Here is an 18,648-nt window from a genome sequence, read left to right on the forward strand (position 1 = left end):
ACACACACACACACACATATATATACATACAGAGTGCAATGGGTAAATTGTTGCCATTTTATATTTTTAATTTTGCGCATTGTTTGTTTTAGATTTTGTTGACTACACAGTGTAGTAGGGTCAGTTGGGCACCGTCTGTGAGAAAAACAGAACCATAACGCAATTCACTCTGCCAGAAATTTGGAAACAACATGTAATACTGCTTGGCATTTGTGCTGAAAGCTCCAATACAAATATTTCAGAGTGTTTGGGTGTCAATCTGAGGACAGAACATGTACCGAGAGTGATAAAAGTCAAACATCTAGTCAACATCATGGTGTTTGGAGTGATCACTAGTGATGATGACGTTATGTCTCCATTCATCTTCCCACACGGTCTTAGACTCAACATGGAGCCTACATCAAATGCCTGGAGGAGGTAGTGCTACCCTGAGTCAAGAGGGTGGCTGCTGGAAGAACCTATGTCTGGCAACAGGACTCTGCACAATGCTACACAAGTAGGAGAACTCAGTCATGGCTGTCAGACAATTTCTGTGACCACATCACCCTTAACATCTGGTCACCTAACTCCCCAGACTGCAGCCCCCTTGATTATTATGTGTGGAGTGCAGTTGAGCAAGAGACCAACAAAACTCCTTGTAACACTAAAGATGAACTGAAGGCAAGGACTATGGCAGCATTCACCAACTTAAACAAGGAGACCGTCCAGAAGAGTTGCAGGAGATTTCAAAGTCATATATATATATATATATATATATATATATATATGCCTGAGGTGTCATGCAGTGACCAAACCTGAAACCTTGTGGTTGGAAAGCAGCTTCTTACCACACAGCCTCTTCCGCATTTCACTTTGTCTCCTGACACTATAATAGTTTATCATTCTCACTGTGGAGGGAAGAACACAGGAATAATCCACTGGAATGATCAACAAGCATTACCTAATGACATGATCCACTAGTAAGTTCCAATTTTTGGCTTCAGTATGATCTGTGTTGCAATGAAATTGAATTCTTGAGATTTAATCATAAATTGAAAGTTTTAAGGAGAGCCATTTGGCTCAAAGATTTCGATTGGTGTAAGGATGTCGACTGCTGCTATCAAAAGAACAAGAGAGTCTCAAAGAAGGCTTATTTCAAACTTGAGAACAGTTTTACCATAAAAGTATTACAACTTTGAGAATAAACAATAGAATTGGTAGCTATATGGCAACTACAGAATTTCAGGATGCACCAAATCTTCAGGTTGTCTTTGCAAAATGCAGTAATAGTTATATTATTTGAAGCATGGAGAATGCTTATATGCTTAATAACTGAGACAAGAAACTTCAAAGAAACATCAATGCTTACCACTGACTCTCAACAAGATCTTTCATTATATTCTGCTTTATTCTGGTAGTGCAGATGCCCAGCAAATTAGACCAGTGGTAAACAATGGTTAGTCCACATTACTTGGTAAGGATCAAAAGGCTGGTTTCCTGGTTTTTCTGGTGTATATATTCCACCCTTGAAGGGATGTCAATCTGTCATAGGATTACTCAGTTTTACTATCTGAATGGACTGAAGCAACATGAAATGAAGTGCTTTGCTCAAGGACACAATGAATCGTCCAGTCCAGAAATTGAAACCGCAATCTTATGATCACAAGTCCAACACCCTAACTACTGAGCCATGCACCTCAACAAGTCAAAAACAATAAAGAAACAATTTGCAGATAATCTTCAGTCAATATTCAATACATTTCTTTAATCTGTGAGAGTTAGAATTAAATAAATATTTACATTGTGTACGCTTGTGTAGTTAACTTATAATCTTGTCACTCCACGGTTGATGGAACAGTCAATTCATATTCAATATTTAGGTTAGCATCTGTTAAGTTATCTTTCACCATTTTCTCAACTCTTCGACTGAAAAATGGTGTTAAATAATGCTTCCAATCTCCAACTTTACCTGCAAATATAAAAGAAATAAACATGAGGCAAGGTAGGAAAAACACTCAACCTGTGACAAATAACAGCCAAACCTTACTCAAGTTACATCCCATTCATTCATCTTCTCTGCCCACAATTCCTGGGATGGCTGTGTGGGTAGAGTCTTCAGGCACTTCCTCTAGAAGGTCCTCTCAGAAGCAACCATCATTACGCTTTCTGACTGGAATCCCAAGCACAACCAACTGAGACTATGGATATTACCGAACTGTTTCATTCATGGTCTACCCCTGAGGTCTCCTACTGATTGGCTTGCCTTGAAGAATTCGTCTTGTGATTCTTTCTTGCAACATTCTAATCACATGCCCAATGTTTTCTCACTGCAGAGAAGTAAAAGCTCAATTTGGAGAGACTCCCTGATCTCTGGTTTATGCACCCTGTTGAACAATATTACTTGTTTGGCGGAACCCCCATCTTGGACACTTGTATTCCTGATAGAATGCAAGAGGCTGAATTGAATGCTAGAACTGCAGGTTCTGGCAGAGTAATGTACCATCTCAAGCATTTGGATTTCACCTCAGAAGAGGTGAAGTTAGCATAAAAAGCCAACCTCGCTATTTTCATTTTGGTTTTCATGCCTATCATCACGTATGTGCAGGCAAAAAAAATTATTATTATTATTAAGGTGGCAAGCTGGTAGAATCTTTAGCATATCAGGCAAAATGCTTAGCAGCATTTCATCTCACTATGTTCTGAGTTCAAATTCCACTGAGGTCGACTTGGCCTTTCATCCTTTTGGGGTTACTAAAGCAAATACCAGTTGATCACTGGGGTCAATGCAATCAATTTACCCCTCACTTGAAGTCGCTTGCCTTATGCCAAAATTTGAAATCATTATTATTTCATTTCCTTTTTGTTCTTCAAGTCATGATATTATAGCAGATATCATTTCTAGTGACAACACGGTCATATCCACGCAAATGTTGGGTAATGACTGAAACAATACAATCATGAATACAGGCAGCCAAAATGGGGTTCCTTTTAAGGGTCTCTGGAGTAATGTTACTTGACAGGGTGCATAGCTCAGCAATCAGGGAGTTTCTACAGATCAAGCCACTACTTCTCTGCACCGAGATGTCACAGCTCCAGTCCTATGGACATGTAATTAGAATGTCACAGGAAAGAATTGCAAAGAGACCAAGAATGAAATGGTTGGATTACATCCACAGCTTCAGTTGGTCACACTTGGGAATCCAGCAAGAAAGTGTTATAACAGTTGCTTCAGATAGGACCCTAGAGAGGAGATACATGAGGACTCTACCTCAACAGCTCTCCCAGGAATAGTCGGTGGAGAAGATTGATGGATGGAGAAATCATAGTCTTTCTTTATTCCTTAGTAGCTTAAAAGCTGCACGCTGGGCGGACTTTTAAGCTAGCTCCTGTAGAGGGCTAATTGGGCTTGTGGCCCAGAACTAAAGAGAGCAAGAGCATTTATTGGTACCCTACCAATATGGTATTACTTTAAATTCAGTTTAAATGAAAGACTTGTAAGTTCAGAAATTTTGGGAGTTCTTTTAAAATTTGAATTTTCACCTGTTAGCATATAACAAATCCTCATCTAGACCTGATCCCAATGGTGGATGTACAAGAACCTAATGAAGGGCATTTTCAATTCCAGGATCATCTTGGTTCCAAAAAGGTATATTATGTCTTTGTAGAGCAAATGTAGACTGAAATACAGGAGACCCGGATGGACGGACAGACAGAATATTTTTTTATGTTTATTATTATAGATTTCTGTTCCTAGTGAAGGCACATGGTCTGGTGGTTAGTATGTTGCACAGATAATCACCAGATTGTGGGTTTGATTCCTGGACTGGGTGGCATATTGTGCTCTTGGGCAAAGCATATTTCATTTCATGTTGCTCTAGTGCTGTGCAGGAACCAGCATGCCAAAGAATAGACCCAACATTTCCTTTGCGTGTCATGAAAAGTGACTAAAAGAGGTTGATATAGGATTTGTACTCCAACCCCATAAAAGCCTCACCAGCAACGACTACTCAAACAGACCTATAGGTTGGTGAGTTGTCAGCTGAGTGGTGTAAAGCCATAATCTGTCAGGAGTAGTAGGGAATCACCAACACATGGTGGATGCAGCAATGTGCTGTTACAGTACATGCCCCTATATTACAATTAGCTATGCTGCACAAAGAGCTGTTCTTGGATAGTTCTAGTGGTCAGGGCCTATAAAAAGGGTTTTCAGCTGGTACACCGATTGGTGCAGACATATAGAAACAATCACATGCATGCACACACACTCACATGGAGAATGCTTGGGAGAAGGAGAGTCTTCCCAGTGTGGACCCAACAGAGTGATCAGCCATTTCAAAGCACAGTAGTATGAGAGAGAAAGCAAATATCTAATATGGTAGGATACAGCTGAATCTTCTGTAGAGTCAATGAGGTTGTACAGGAAGGTGCCATACCCAATGACTGGCACAGTAGCATTATAGCCAACTGTTACAAGGGGACACAAGAGTGACAAGATCATGACAGTTACAGAGAGAACTTTAGGTTAATTATTTAGGAAGAGAAATAGACCAAATGAAATGCAGTTCAGTTTTGTGTCACAGAGAAGTACTTTTGATGCTCTTTCCCCAGTGAGACGGCTATAGAAGTATTTAGTTAAAAGTAAGCTACTGTCTTATTTGTCAACCCAAAGAAGGCCTCTGACAGGGTATATGTGAACAATGGAGTGCAGATTGTAGTGAATGGTGAACAAGAGTTGAGGAGGGGGTCAATGGTAAATACGAGTTGGGTAAGAGGAGGTGATGGCTGGCAGTACAGAAAGGGTGGAGAGTAACAAAATAAGGACAAAATAGAAAACAGGTGAAGGATGAGAGACAAGATGATGCATGGGGTAGGTAAAAGTTGCAAGAGTGTGGATATGTAAACTATGTTGATGTTATTGATGATGGTGGTGGTAATAGTGGTGGTGATGATGATGTAGAAGACGACAATGTTTTTACTCACCTTGCCGAAGAAATTGTGTCTGGGTTTGATCTCGGATCCCATAGCCGTCCCACCACGAGTAGTTGACACTTTTATTCTGGCGCATATTCTTAAACAGACATCTCTGGCAAATAGTCAACAATTGTTCCGGTGTTAACTCCTTACCAAGAAATTTGGCAATACGCTGCACATTTCCAGCAAGATCCTGCCAAATAACAAACAAAACTTCTATTATTGGTACTTAATTTATCGACCCAGAAAGGATGAAAGGCAGAGTTGATCTCAGCAGAATTTGAACTCAGAATGTAAAGACGAATGAAATGTTGCTAAGCGTTTTGTCCGGCATGCTAACTATTCTGCCAGCTCACCACTTGATATGCAAACATACTAAAATGATACAGTAATACCTTAGTTTACAAGGACATACTTTACAAGACACCAGGTTTACGAGTTTTATTTTTCAAGCACTAAATCCAGATTTTGAACATAGTGCAAAAGTTTCTACTACCATAACAAATGCTTCTGCATGTTACCCAGAAATTTATAGAGAGCAAGAAAACGTTTCTTCAAAGCAAACAACTTTAGACTTGTTTTTTAAAAAGAAATCTACAAGTCTGTCTATGAGTGCTTGTGAATCAGCAATTGCATCTGCAAGTCTAGTGTGCAAGTCTAGTGAGAGTGAAAGTGATTCAGAAAATGATTATAATAATATTATTTTTTATTATAAATGATCTTGATATTCTTTTTACTTTACATAAAATATTCTTTACATTCTACTGTTGTTTTATTGCCATTTATTTATGAATATTATAAATTTTGTAAAATATTTTTCTGGGAACAAATTACGATTTATAACATAGCTACTATGAAAAATTATTGCTCTGCTCTATGAATTTTCGCTTACAAGCGGACTCCAGGAACAAATTAACTCGTATATCGATGTATTACTGTATATTGGTTATTGATCCATTCTGAATATACCCAAATTGGCATGTAGGATTTGAACGCATGTCCAAGCCGTTCTCTTCATGACTTTGAAATAAAAATACGAAAGCCAGAGAAGGAAGAAAAGAAAGATAAAAAGACATTTTATTGACCTCGAAAGGATGAAAAGCAAAGTCGACCTTGGCAGAACATGAACTCAGAACATAAAGACGAATGAAATGCCGCTAAGCATTTTGCCTGGCCTGCTAACAATTCTGCATCTACACTCCTGAAAGAGCTGGTCAGAAATTGAACATCATCTAGATGTGTTTGCATGCAACCAATAGAAGTGTTCTGATGTTTCTAATAAAACTTTGTTTGCCTATATTTTCTAGTAAACTCTACTAAATTATTCTTACTTTTCATTTTTTTCTGAATTTTTCAAATTGTAATGATAATTTATGAACACAAATGGATTAGTCTATATAACGTTCTTTTTTTCAAGCATCCTTTCCCCCATATAAGCCTCATTCACTCATATAAGACCCATTAACCCATATAATTTCCCCATTCATTAGTGTAATACCCTATCATCCTCATAACTCCCCCACTCATATCTCATAATTCTTCTATTCTCCCATGTAAATTGTAAGTCTCATTCACCTAAGGGCAAACAAGTAAATACCCTTCTCTCATCAAGTTATCATAAAGCTGCCAGCAACGAACGGAAACTGAAAGAAGCCTGTTGCGTATATGTGTATGTATGTATATATATAACCACCTGTCTTCGTCTGTTGTTTTTTCGTGAATTCTCCCTATATATATATATATATATATATATAAATATACATTTAGATGTGCGTATCTGTGTTTGTCCCCCATCACTTAACAACTAGTGTTGGTGTATTTACATCCCTGTAACTTAGTGGTTTGGCAAAAGAGACCAATAAAATAAGTTCTGGAGTCAATTTATTCAATTTAAAGGCGGTGTCCCAGCATGGCCACAATCAAATGACTGAAACAAGTAAAAATGAAAAAGATAAAAGAACTGCTCATTGGTTCACAAACAGTAAATCTGAAAAAAATTTTGGGGGAAAAAAAGCATTTCAGCTGCCCCACACGAGGGTCTTGTCACAGGCCCCTACCCTACATATTCACTAGTTGCTGACCCCTGCCCTACAGTCATAATTAAGAAAAGAAAGTATTGGATAATGTCGTGCTGGAAAGTCTACTTGATCAGGGTTTACATGGAGCTAAGGAACAACAGCAACAACAATAACTCCCATTATTATAGTGTTATATTGCAAGAGCTACATATCTGCTCTTGATTTCAGTTGTGGTCTTTTATACCCAGGTACTCTCTCTGCTTATTTATGCTCTGCCTCTCATACTCATCTAACTGAATATGCTTACCTTATTTCTCTTTGGCCTTTGCAGAGGTTCTTCTAATTTATCACCAGCTTCCATAGAGATTCTCCTCTAATATTAAGAACTACATAAAAATAAACAGAAGCAAAAAAAAAAAAAAAAAAAAACTTACCTTATGTAAATCTTCATACTGAACAATGAGGATGTTATGATGTTGTTGGTTCAAATCCACAGCAGTTCTCACATGTTTACCCCATGGGGAATAATACACTGCAATCAGAAATAAACAGGACTTTTGAGATGGTAAAGGTATGGTTTGAAGGCAATTTTAGCTGCTTTTTTAGAGTGGCACTCTGCCAGTTACTATGACAAGCGTTCCAGTTGATCTGATCAATGGAATAGCCTGCTCATGAAATTAACATCCAAGTGGCTAAGCACTCTGTAAACATGTATAACCTTAATGCAGTTCTCAGAGAAATTCAGCAAGATACAGAATGTAACAAGGTTGGTCCTTTGAATTACAGGTATTATTCATTTTTATCAGCTGATTAGATTGGAGCAATATGAAATAAAATGTCTTGCTCAAGGATACAATGCACCAGCAGGTATTGAACTCAGGAGCTTACGATCGTGAGCCAAAGACCCTAAACACTAAGCTATGCGCATGTCAAATAGGACACTGCTGGGAAATATAACATACAGCTCAAACTACTTCATAATAAATGACAGCACATCAAAATTTGGAAGATGTACTGGATCTATAGAATACATAAAAGTATTTGACAAGTTATCTACACACCACAGCCTGTTTGACCAAACTCTGCTGCCGAGGAATACACAACCGAAATGTTTGATTTATAGAAAAGTTCGCTAATTATAAGGATTTTTATAGGGGCTGTTTCTTCAAAGTTATAAGAATATTTGCTTAGCTCCATGTTGGTTCTGACTGAGCAGCCCTATGATCAAAGACCATTTCAACTTCACAGCTATCTTTTTCTGCACGAGTGAGATCGTTGCCAGTGCCGCTGGACTGGCTCCTGTGCAGGTGGCACATAAAATACACCATTTCGAGCGTGGCCGTTGCCAGTACCCGCCTGACTGTCCCTTGTGCCGGTGGCATATAAAAGCACCCACTACACTCTCGGAGTGGTTGGCGTTAGGAAGGGCATCCAGCTGTAGAAACTCTGCCAGATCAGATTGGAGCCTGGTGCAGCCATCTGGCTTGCCAGTCCTCAGTCAAATCGTCCAACCCATGCTAGCATGGAAAGCGGACATAAAAACGATGATGATGATGATGATGATGAATGCACCCTGGAATACATTATCTAATGTGGTTTTCCTATATTTTAAAGATTTTATGGGTGTGATCTGAGAGAGATGAAGCTGTTATTTCTAGCTAGTTAAGTGATTGCATAGAAACTCCCTGGTTGGTTCGGGTTTTATAGAAGTTTCTAATAAGGGTGGTTATTATTGCTATAACGTAGGGAATTCTCATAAGGGTGATCTGTGAAGGTATAATAAAAATGTTGTGAAATAAAGGTGGTTTGTGACAGGATGTTGTAGTCAGGAACTAGAAAATTGTATTATTTTCTGTAACTAAAAACTTTTTACATCTATTTTTTCCTTATATATATGGCTCCTAAAACTTTGATAATTTGGATATGGAGGGACTGAAACTGCTGGTGATGATGATGATGGTAAGAATGATAAAACATTTAAAGATACATTCAATACTAAATAAATTTTAAGTTTCAGCAGATTTTGAATTATTACAATTATGGGCATACCTTAGAGATCATGGAATCTCTCTAAGTCGAGTTGCTACTTCTCCACATTGAGAAGTAACAGCTCTAGTCCTAGGGACATGTGATAACAATGTTGGGTGGAATTCTGGTTTAAGAACCCCATAGAGCCCCACGTAACATTTTAATTTTTTGAAATTTTTAGAAAACTTTTGTGAATATGTCTTTTACACACTGGAATTCATATGATTATGAAAAAAATTTTTTTATTTAAAAAATTTTTAAGACCCCATTCCCCCATAAACCCTAAAATTTTCACTCATTTTCAAATTTTTTTTTTTTAAATCAAGTGTTTAAAACATGGACAGTCTGAATTTCTTGCTTAAATTCAGCAATGGATCACCCTTGGGTGCACCATCATTCCATTAAATGTGTTTATGGGGAGAAGAATATTGAAAAACATCAATACATTTCAGAGAATCAAAGAAACGAGGAAGATATTAGGTGGTTGTAAGACAAGCTAAAAACAACAGCTAAATTGCTCTTAAATCACATACAAAAATTTTTTTTCTTTTTGTACAATCATATGAATTCCTGTGTATAGAACACAAATTCACAGAGATTTTCTGAAAATTCCCAAAAGTAAAAACGTTATGAGGGGTTATATGGAGTGTTTAAACCACAATTCCACCAAATATTGCTGGAAAAAAACTGCAAGACTGATTAAGCTGAGCCAACTGGCAAGAAATTTACAAGTAGACCAAGAACGAGAGGGTAAGACGATATCCAATGTCTCAATAAGTTGTGTTTAGGAATCCAGCCAGCAAGTCTAATGGCATCTGATAAGACCTTATAGAGGAGGTACCTGATGGCTATACCTCAAAGCCCTCCAAGAATAGCGGGTGGAGAAGATGGATGGATACAACTGTATTTTTGTTTTAACTAATGTTTGCTCTTTTGAACAGATACATCAGAAAAACCTTCGGGGTTTTTCTGATGTATCTGAAGCAGTGTTGGGCAATAAAAATAAAACATGTTTACATACTGAGTTGTACTCACCTTTATCTTTGGTAAATCTATCACAGAATTCTTCAAATGTTCCAACAAATTTCAAAGGTGTCAACATTTTTAGGAAGTTGTAGTATGAAATTAGAATATCCTTTGGATTTCTAACAACATAAATTATCTGAAAAAGAAATACCATCATAATTACCAGCATTTTTAACTATTCCATATGTAAATCATCAACATTTTTAAGAACTATAATTGTATGCAAGAAATAAATGCCAAAAAAATTTTAGTTACAGAAAATAGCAGAATTCTCTATATTATAACTGTAGTGTGGAGGCGCAATGGCCCAGTGGTTAGGGCAATGGACTCGCAGTCGGAGGATTCCGGTTTCGATTCCCAGACCAGGCGTTGTGTGTGTTTATTGAGCGAAAACACCTAAAGCTTACGAGGCTCCAGCAGGAGGTGGTGGTGGTGACCCCTGTTGTACTCTTTCACCCCAACTTTCTCTCACTCTTTCTTCCTGTTTCTTGAGTAACGCTGCGATGGATTGGTGTCCTGTCCAGCTGGGGGGAACACATACGCCATAGAAATCAGGAAACCGGGCCCATGAGCCTGGCTAGGCTTGAAAAGGGCACATAAATAAATGAAATAACTGTAGCATCAGCCCTAATTTAAATTTGTTGTAACCTTAGTGGCTTAGTGGTTAAGGTATTCAGTTCATGATTGTTAGGTTGTGAGTTCAATTCCCAGTGGTCCATTGTGTCCTTGAGCAAGAAACCATGTTGGATTTTCTTTATTTTCTTTTACTTGTTTTAGCCATTGGACTGCAGCCATGCTAGAGTATCAGCTCCATCTTGATGGGTTTAGTTGAACAAATTGACCCCAGTATTTATTTTATCAGTCTCTTATGCTAAATTGCTAAGTTACAGAGACATAAACAAACCAACACTGTTTGTCTAGCGGTGGTGGGGACAAACACAAATGTAAAGACACACACGCACAAATATAGACATATAAATACACACATATGTATATATGTGTGTGTTTGTATGTATGTAAGCAATAAGACAAGTCCATATATACATTAGTATGTATGCGAGTGTCTACATATACCATTTGGTACACAGACATGCTGTTCTTGACTCTCCCTTGATGTCCTTATTATTAAAATACTTTGATACTATTGGATCCTGCAAATAATTAATTAATCAAGTAAATACAAACATACAAACAAACACAATATGCTTCTTTCAGTTTGTCTACCAAATCCACTCACAAGGCTTCGGTCAGCCTGAGGCTGCAATAAAAGAGACTTGCCAAAGGTGCCACGCAATGGCACTGAACCCAGAATCATGTGGCTGGGAAGCAAATTCCTTATCTCAAAACCCACATAGCATATCTAAGAAAAAAATTACTTTGAATTTTTTTTGGTAGTACTGCCTGTCTGATGATGAGTCACGTCTTGAGAAAGCTTACCCATGCTTGCACTACAGACTAATATTACTCTGGCACATCACATTATTCCTTACAGAATCTATTTTTTCTTTTTACTGTGATGATTCTATTGTCTCCTTTAGATTAAACAAACCTAGGGTAACGTGGTGGTGGAATAATACAGTAGACAAGGCCATTAGAGCAAAAGTCCTGGAAAACATGGAAGAGTAGGGGTAGCAGGGAACTATATCAGATAACCAGAAGGGAGGCTGGGAGACAGGTATATGTAGCCAAGGGAGAAGCAGAAAAGAAGAAGTTTGCCAATGTTCAGCAACGTGAGGACCAAAGAACTGAAGTATTTCGGATTGCTAGACAGGGTGTGAGAAAAAATTGTGATGTTACAGGAGAGAAATGTGTCTGCATGGATGATGGTGCATTTGCTTTTAATGATTCTACAAAGAAAGAGGCATAGAGATGCCATTATGAAAGGTTGCTGAATGTTGAGAATGAACGGGAGGAGGAGAGGACTAGCTACCCGAATTGATAGCACCCTGGTAGATAAAGCAATTAAGGATATGAAGTCAGGAAAAGCCCCCTGGCCCATCAGGAATCACTGCTGAGATGCTCAAAACATCTGATGGTGTGGGTTATGGTCTAGTCACCCATTTTGTAAATCAGGTAGTTCATGAAGGAGTCATACCCAATGACTGGTGTAGCAGCACCATAGTCAACTGCTACAAAGGTAAAGGTGATGCTTTAGACAGAAATAACTACAGGGGTATCAAACTGTTGAATCAGGTGATGAAGGTCACAGAGAGGGGCATAGCCCAACTAATTAGGGGAGAGAGTCTGCTTAGATGAAATGGCAGAAGTAGAAGAAATACTACATCATGTGTAGTATTTTTAAGTTTAAAAAGCACTGACTTAGAAGGGTAGCAGAAGTAAACTGGAATGAAGAATAAAAGGGTGACAGACAGACAGAAAGATAGATAAACAGATGGATTGATAGATGGATGGACAGACAGACAGGCAGACAGATAGATAGATAGACACAGAGAGAGAGAGCTGAATGACAATTATTGATCAGATGGAATAGAAACAGTAATTGGTGTGATGAAGGAGAGTGACAAGTACTGAGGTGTAGGGAGGGAGTGATAGAGAGAGAGAGAGAGAGAGAGCAATAGATGTCAACAAGTGATAGAGGAAAGAATAATGTCAGAGAGAGAGAGAGAGTGATGGATAGCAATGAAGACAGATGTGGGTGAGTGAGAGTGATTGATATAAATAAGCAATGGGGAGAGAGTAATGAGAAAGTGAGAGAGGAAGAGAAAGAGAGAGAAAAGGAAGGAACTAATTAGTGGCTGGTAAGAATGAAGCATGATGGTAAAGGTAGGACTAGATGCAGATTCAATGTGATGCAATTCCTTGTTAATATAATAAACATGATGGGAGAAACACAGCTGAGAGATAACAAAGAGGTGGTGGGAGCAGAGAAGAATGGCTGTTGAAGACTTAAGAGTATAATCATAACTATGAAGGGAGACCCAAGTATACATGTATAGATAATAACCCTTTCTGTTGTAGTCACAAGAAAATTTGGGTTAGGGGGCTAGTTGAATACATTGACCCTAGTGCATGACTGGTACTTATTTAATTCACCCTGAAAGGATGAAAGGCAACTAATCAATCAAAGTACTTATCTTCTTTTTTTTTTTTTTCAATCTTGGTACTTATTCAATTGATATCTTTTGCTGAACCACTAAGTTATGGGGACATAAACAAACCTACACTGGTTGTCAAGTGGTGGTGGGGAACAAACACAGACACATACACATAAACACACATGTATACAATGGGCTTCTTTTGGTTTCCATCTACCAAATCCACTCACAAGGCTTTGGTTGGCCTGAAGCTGTATTAGAAGAGATTTGCCCAAGGTGCCATGCAGTAGGACTGAACCTGGAACCATGTGATTGGGAAGCAAACTTCTTACCACAGAGCCATGCCTACACCTCTAATAACAATAATAACAATACTCAAATATAAACCCAAGTCAACCTCGGTAGAATTTGAACTTAGAACATAGAGATAGACAAAATGCTGCTTGACATTTTGCCTGGCATGCTAACAATTCTTATTTCTTTATTGCCCACAAGGGGCTAAACATAGAGGGGACAAACAAGGACAGAGAAAGGGATTAAGTCGATTACATCGACCCTATTGCGTAACTGGTACTTAATTTATCAACCCCGAGAGGATGAAAGGCAAAGTCGACCTCGGCGGAATTTGAACTCAGAATGTAACGGCAGATGAAATACTGCTAAGCATTTCGCCCAGCATGCTAATGTTTCTGCCAGCTCGCCACCTTAGATATAGATAACAATAACAAAACAGAAAAAGAACATTTACATTTGGTTTGACTGTTGAAAGCTGTTCTGGAAGGAGATGGAAGGGCAAATGGCTTTTGATCAGTCGAGGCGATTCCTTAGCAGCTATGGCAGGCAATCCAGGATAAATATTTTCAAGAAAATGGAATCGTTGTTCAATGTTTTTCTCTTCTTCTTGTGAAATGTCAAGATTTGAATGGATGAGGTAGACAATTTCTTGAACCCATGTAGTTCCTGGAAAAGACAAACCATTACACACACATATTTAATATAACAATAATAATGGTTTCAAATTTTAGCACAAGGCCAGTAAGTTAGGGGGAGGGCATAAGTTGATAACATCAACCCCAGTGCTCAATTGGTACATATTTTATTGACTCTGGAAGGAAGTAAGGCAAAAATAACCTTGGCAGAATTCGAACTCAGAACATAAAGACACAAATTGTCACTAAGTATTTTACCCAGCATGCTAATGATTCTGCCAGCTCGCAGCCTTAATAATAATGATAATAAAAATATCCTTCTTATTATAGGCACAAGGCCTGAAATTTGGGGGAAGGGTGTAAGTTGATTACGTCAATCCCAGTGCTCAACTGGTGCTTATTTCATCGACCCCGAAAGGATGAAAAGCAAAGTCAACCTTGGCGGAATTTGAACTCAGAATGTAAAGATGGATGAAATGCTGGTAAGCATTTTGCCGAGCATGCTAACGATTCTGCCAGCTCACTGCCTTAATAATAATAATAATAATAATCCTTTCTACTATAGGCACAAGGCCAGGAATTTGGGAAGAGGGGGATAGTTGATCACATCAAGCCACAGTACTCGACTGGTACTTAATTTATTGACCTTGAAAGGATGAAAGGCAAAGTTGACCTTAGTGGAATTTGAATTCAGAATGTAGCAGCAGATGAAATACCGCTAAGCGTTTCGCCCAGCATGCTACCGATTCTGCCAGCTGAAAGGATGACAGGCTAAGTCAACTACAATGGAATTTGAACTCAGAGAGTTAAGATTTGGAAGAAATACCACCATCGCTTTAATGATTCTGCTAGCTCACCATTTACATACAAGGCCAGCAATCAGTATTTGATTGGTACTTCATTTTAACGAGAGTATTACATGGTACCATTACGTTTCCAACAAAGAACTGCATGTGTACACACATCGGCCTGCAGCCTCCCACCTCATTGCCATCCATCACATGAGCTAGTACAGACATGTCCTCTGCATCCTGCTGGTCATCCTACCAGAGCTTTACTCTCGTTTGACATAGCAGCTGCAGACTGGAAGAGGCCTCATGGCACCAGGTGGCTGAACGAGATTGGGGAAGATCTCCAGAGGCTCAACATAACCTTGGAGGAAGTAAAAGGGCTAGCATGGGACTGCCAGCAATGGAGAGAGCACTGGTGAACCCAGATGGCTCTACTCATGAAGATGTCTCTGGGACCACTAACCTGGGATGACCCCAGCCTCATCAAGCAAGAGCGTAAAGCAAAAGAGGAAAGACAAAGTTGACCCCAGAACAAATGATGCAGAATATTTCTTCCAATGCTCTAACGATTCTGTGAATTCACCACTCTAATAATAAGAACAGTTTCAAATTTTGGCACAAGGCCAGCAATTTTGATGGAGGAGTTAAGTCAATTACATCGACCCCAGTGCTCAACTGGTACTTATTTTAATTGCTGCTAAAGGGATGAAAGGCAAAGTCTACCTGAGTGGAATTTGAACTCAGAACATAAAGACTGATGAAATACTGCTAAGCATTTTCCCCAGCATGCTATTCTGCCAGCTTGCCACCTTTAACAATGATAATGATACTCAAATATAAACCTATGTAGCAGATGTATAAACAGGGCAAATTCAACTGTTTCTCTGTAGCTTGAACAACCTTAATTGATTTTCAAATCTTACTCAATACTCATCAGAGGCTTCTACATCAATCTGACCAATTACAGAGAGACAAGCAGCCAATCTGTTTATATACACAACAGTTTCAGTGGCTACCGTGAACTGGAGCTACAAATTTGCAAACTGTAATTGTTAACACCATATTTTATATCAGTCCATACAGTATCATCATCATCATCGTTTAACGTGTGCTTTCCATGCTGGCATGGGTTGGACGGTTTCACAGAGAATTGGCAAGCCAGAAGGCTTAACCAGGCTCCAATCTGATTTGGCAAGGTTTCTACAGCCGGATGCCCTTCCTAACGCCAATCACTCCGAGAGTGTAGTGGGTGCAAATTTACTCCATGACTTCAGAGAAATGTCTTATTTAACTGCGATATTTATTTTCTGTAAAATAAGTACCTGGCAACATCTGACAGGCAGGACATCATAATCAGTTCAGCTTGGTTATCTCAACAAGAAGAAGGCCTACTCAGTAATTATCTTGACTTGTAATAAAACATTAAAACTTTCACATGAGGTTTCAATTTTAGGCATATCACTGTAGTTAATGGTGAGGCCTGAAAGCCTCAAAGCTTTTTGGTTGGGACTGGCATACTACATGAAACATAAAACATCAATCTTCAGTTTTTGTAGAGCAGAGAGATCCACTGATAATTCTCTGATTGGACTCCACATTTCGTAGCGCTGGCACGAGGGTCAGTCAGGTGGTACTGGCATCGACCACGCTTGAATGGTGCATTTTACATGCCACCAACACGGGAGCCAGTCAGGCAGCAATGGCAATGACCACACTCGAATGGAGCCTTTTATGTGCCACTGGCACAGGAGCCAGTCAAGTGGCACTGGCAATGACCATACACGAATGGTACTTTTTACGTGCCACTGGCACGGGACATAACTTATGTAGTAGATATTTAAACAGGGCAAATTTAAATTAATTTCTCTGTAGATTAAAAAGACAATGGTGAAAAGCCTTGAGCAATGTTCGAGCCTTATTGAGTTTGCATCATATAGTCGTTAGGATGGGCATCCAGCTGTAGAAACTCTGCCAAATTTAGATTGGAGCCTGGTGTTGCCATCCGGTTTCACCAGTCCTCAGTCAAGTCGTCCAACCCATGCTAGCATGGAAAGCGGACGTTAAACGATGATGATGATGATGATATATACACACACACACATACATATGTATATCAGCTTGCTGATTCCTTCAGTTTCACTTCGAAACGGTAGCAAATAAGAACCCCGATGAAGCTGTACTGACAATGACACCAGAATACATATCTAACAGTGTGCAGTCAATGCAGTTGAAATGTGCATATGTCCACATAACTGTTTAATAAAATTATAGATGTGGAAAATCTTCACTCTCCTTATCATTATTAATACTATATATATATATATATATATGATGGGCTCTACCATCGAAGATGATGCATGTATGAGCTTTCAGCTTTTGCTGAACGACCTGCACAAATAATTTGTTTATAGTGATCAAATATTCATACTGCACATTAGCTTACTCTCTCCATAAAATTAACATCTAATTAGAGGTACTGAACAACAATATATAGTGTATCAGCAGAATGTTTAAGCACTGGGGTCAATATAATCGACTTACCCCTCCCCCAAAATTTGAAACTGATATTTCTGCAGGCGTTTTTTTCCCAACTTTCTTATCCACCATTATATGTGCATAATACGGAAGATTGCCGAAGTCATCTTTCTAGAAATGGAAAGTGTGGGCAAAATACACCACGAAAACTTATGTTAATTACCACCTGACTGGAATCAACTTACCTGACCGTGGCCAAGACACTACCCACACGTCATCTGGTCTAACGTCAAAGTCTCGAATCTTAGGTAAATCGTTTTCTAACATTGCGGGTAGGACAACCCCTTTGTATTTTATCAGCTTCTGTCGTCGACCGAAAGGTGCATCGTAATAAGTGTCAATATCATGAACAAATTTTTTGTACATAATTTTCAGGCGAGAAAACAAAATAGTGCCGAGAAGTAGAGCACCAATGGTTATGGAAGCGTAAACCATGTAAATGATCCTTGGATCCATCTGTTCCTGAGAACTCTTTCTTCTGTAAAGTGGTGCCGGTTTCCATCTTGTCTGTTGGTGTCCCGGAGAAAACAAACCTTGTTGAGATGATGAATGTTTCGACGTCAAACACGATAGGGGTTGTATGAAAACACATGCATGAGGGGATAAAGATTGTCTTAAAATAGGGCGAAGTGAGACCGTGGGATGAAAACGAGTTAAAGTGCCGAGTTGACGGCTTAATAAGCGAGGAAGAAACAAGGAATTTATTATTGACATTGTTTTTGACTTTCACATGTGTGAAATTTTAGTTTTACCGCCGGAAGTTGAATACATTCAAGGGAAATCACTCTGAACAAACTATCAAGAAATCACTTTGAATAAATCTCCCAAGAAATAAAATTCCGGCAGAACTGAGTTTTAACATTTTAAAACATCTTTACGAAGTCAATAAAAGAGTCTAATCTATTCTATCATTTACTTACTATAATTAATTACAAAAACAAAGTCTGTAACGAAAAGGTAACTAATTAGGCATAACTTCCAGAAAATGGATACTTTTTAACGAAATTTTCAATAAATACCGTTTAGATGCTGTAAATTCAGAGTTTATAGGGATTTGTTACAGAAAATTTTTACCGAGGGGTTTCAAAATATTTAGACGATCCGGGTTTTTTTTTTTTACCTACATAACTTTCAAGAAAATGGGTATTTTTAATGAAAGTTGATACGGACACCTTTTAAACGGCATAGATTACGGTTATAAAGAAATCTGTGGGGGAAACTTTTTTCCGAAAGGGTAGGGAGAGGAGTTCCGCATCAAGAAGACCACATAAGTTGGCGATCTTACGGTACGAGTCCTTAATATCGGCCTTTTCAG

General features: G+C 38.6%; 1 protein-coding gene across 6 annotated transcripts in view; it reads right to left on the bottom strand.

Annotated features, from left to right (window-relative positions):
* The window catches only part of LOC106876482 (sulfotransferase 4A1), a 71,098-nt gene extending 52,994 nt beyond the window's left edge, over nucleotides 1-18,104 (bottom strand). For 2 of the 6 annotated variants that reach the window (XR_008266677.1, XR_001410255.2), the window contains exons 1-7: nucleotides 17,519-18,104; nucleotides 13,827-14,038; nucleotides 10,032-10,158; nucleotides 7,403-7,500; nucleotides 4,960-5,143; nucleotides 1,780-1,948; nucleotides 1,349-1,521 (exon numbers count right to left, since the gene is read on the bottom strand). Coding sequence is in view for 4 of the 6 variants with exons in the window: in XM_052976232.1 (XP_052832192.1) it covers nucleotides 1,815-1,948; nucleotides 4,960-5,143; nucleotides 7,403-7,500; nucleotides 10,032-10,158; nucleotides 13,827-14,038; nucleotides 17,519-18,047 (1,284 nt within the window). In the remaining 2 variants the exon portion in view is untranslated. Of the gene's footprint in view, nucleotides 1-38; nucleotides 1,522-1,718; nucleotides 1,949-4,959; nucleotides 5,144-7,402; nucleotides 7,501-10,031; nucleotides 10,159-13,826; nucleotides 14,039-17,518 lie in introns of those variants that run through there. The other 4 variants (XM_052976232.1, XM_014925046.2, XM_014925045.2 and 1 more) reach the window with 3 other exon arrangements.
* Nucleotides 18,105-18,648: the final 544 nt, after the last annotated feature.

This window comes from Octopus bimaculoides, chromosome 24 (assembly GCF_001194135.2).
Source record: "Octopus bimaculoides isolate UCB-OBI-ISO-001 chromosome 24, ASM119413v2, whole genome shotgun sequence".
In the NCBI taxonomy this organism is placed as follows: Eukaryota; Metazoa; Mollusca; class Cephalopoda; order Octopoda; family Octopodidae; genus Octopus; species Octopus bimaculoides.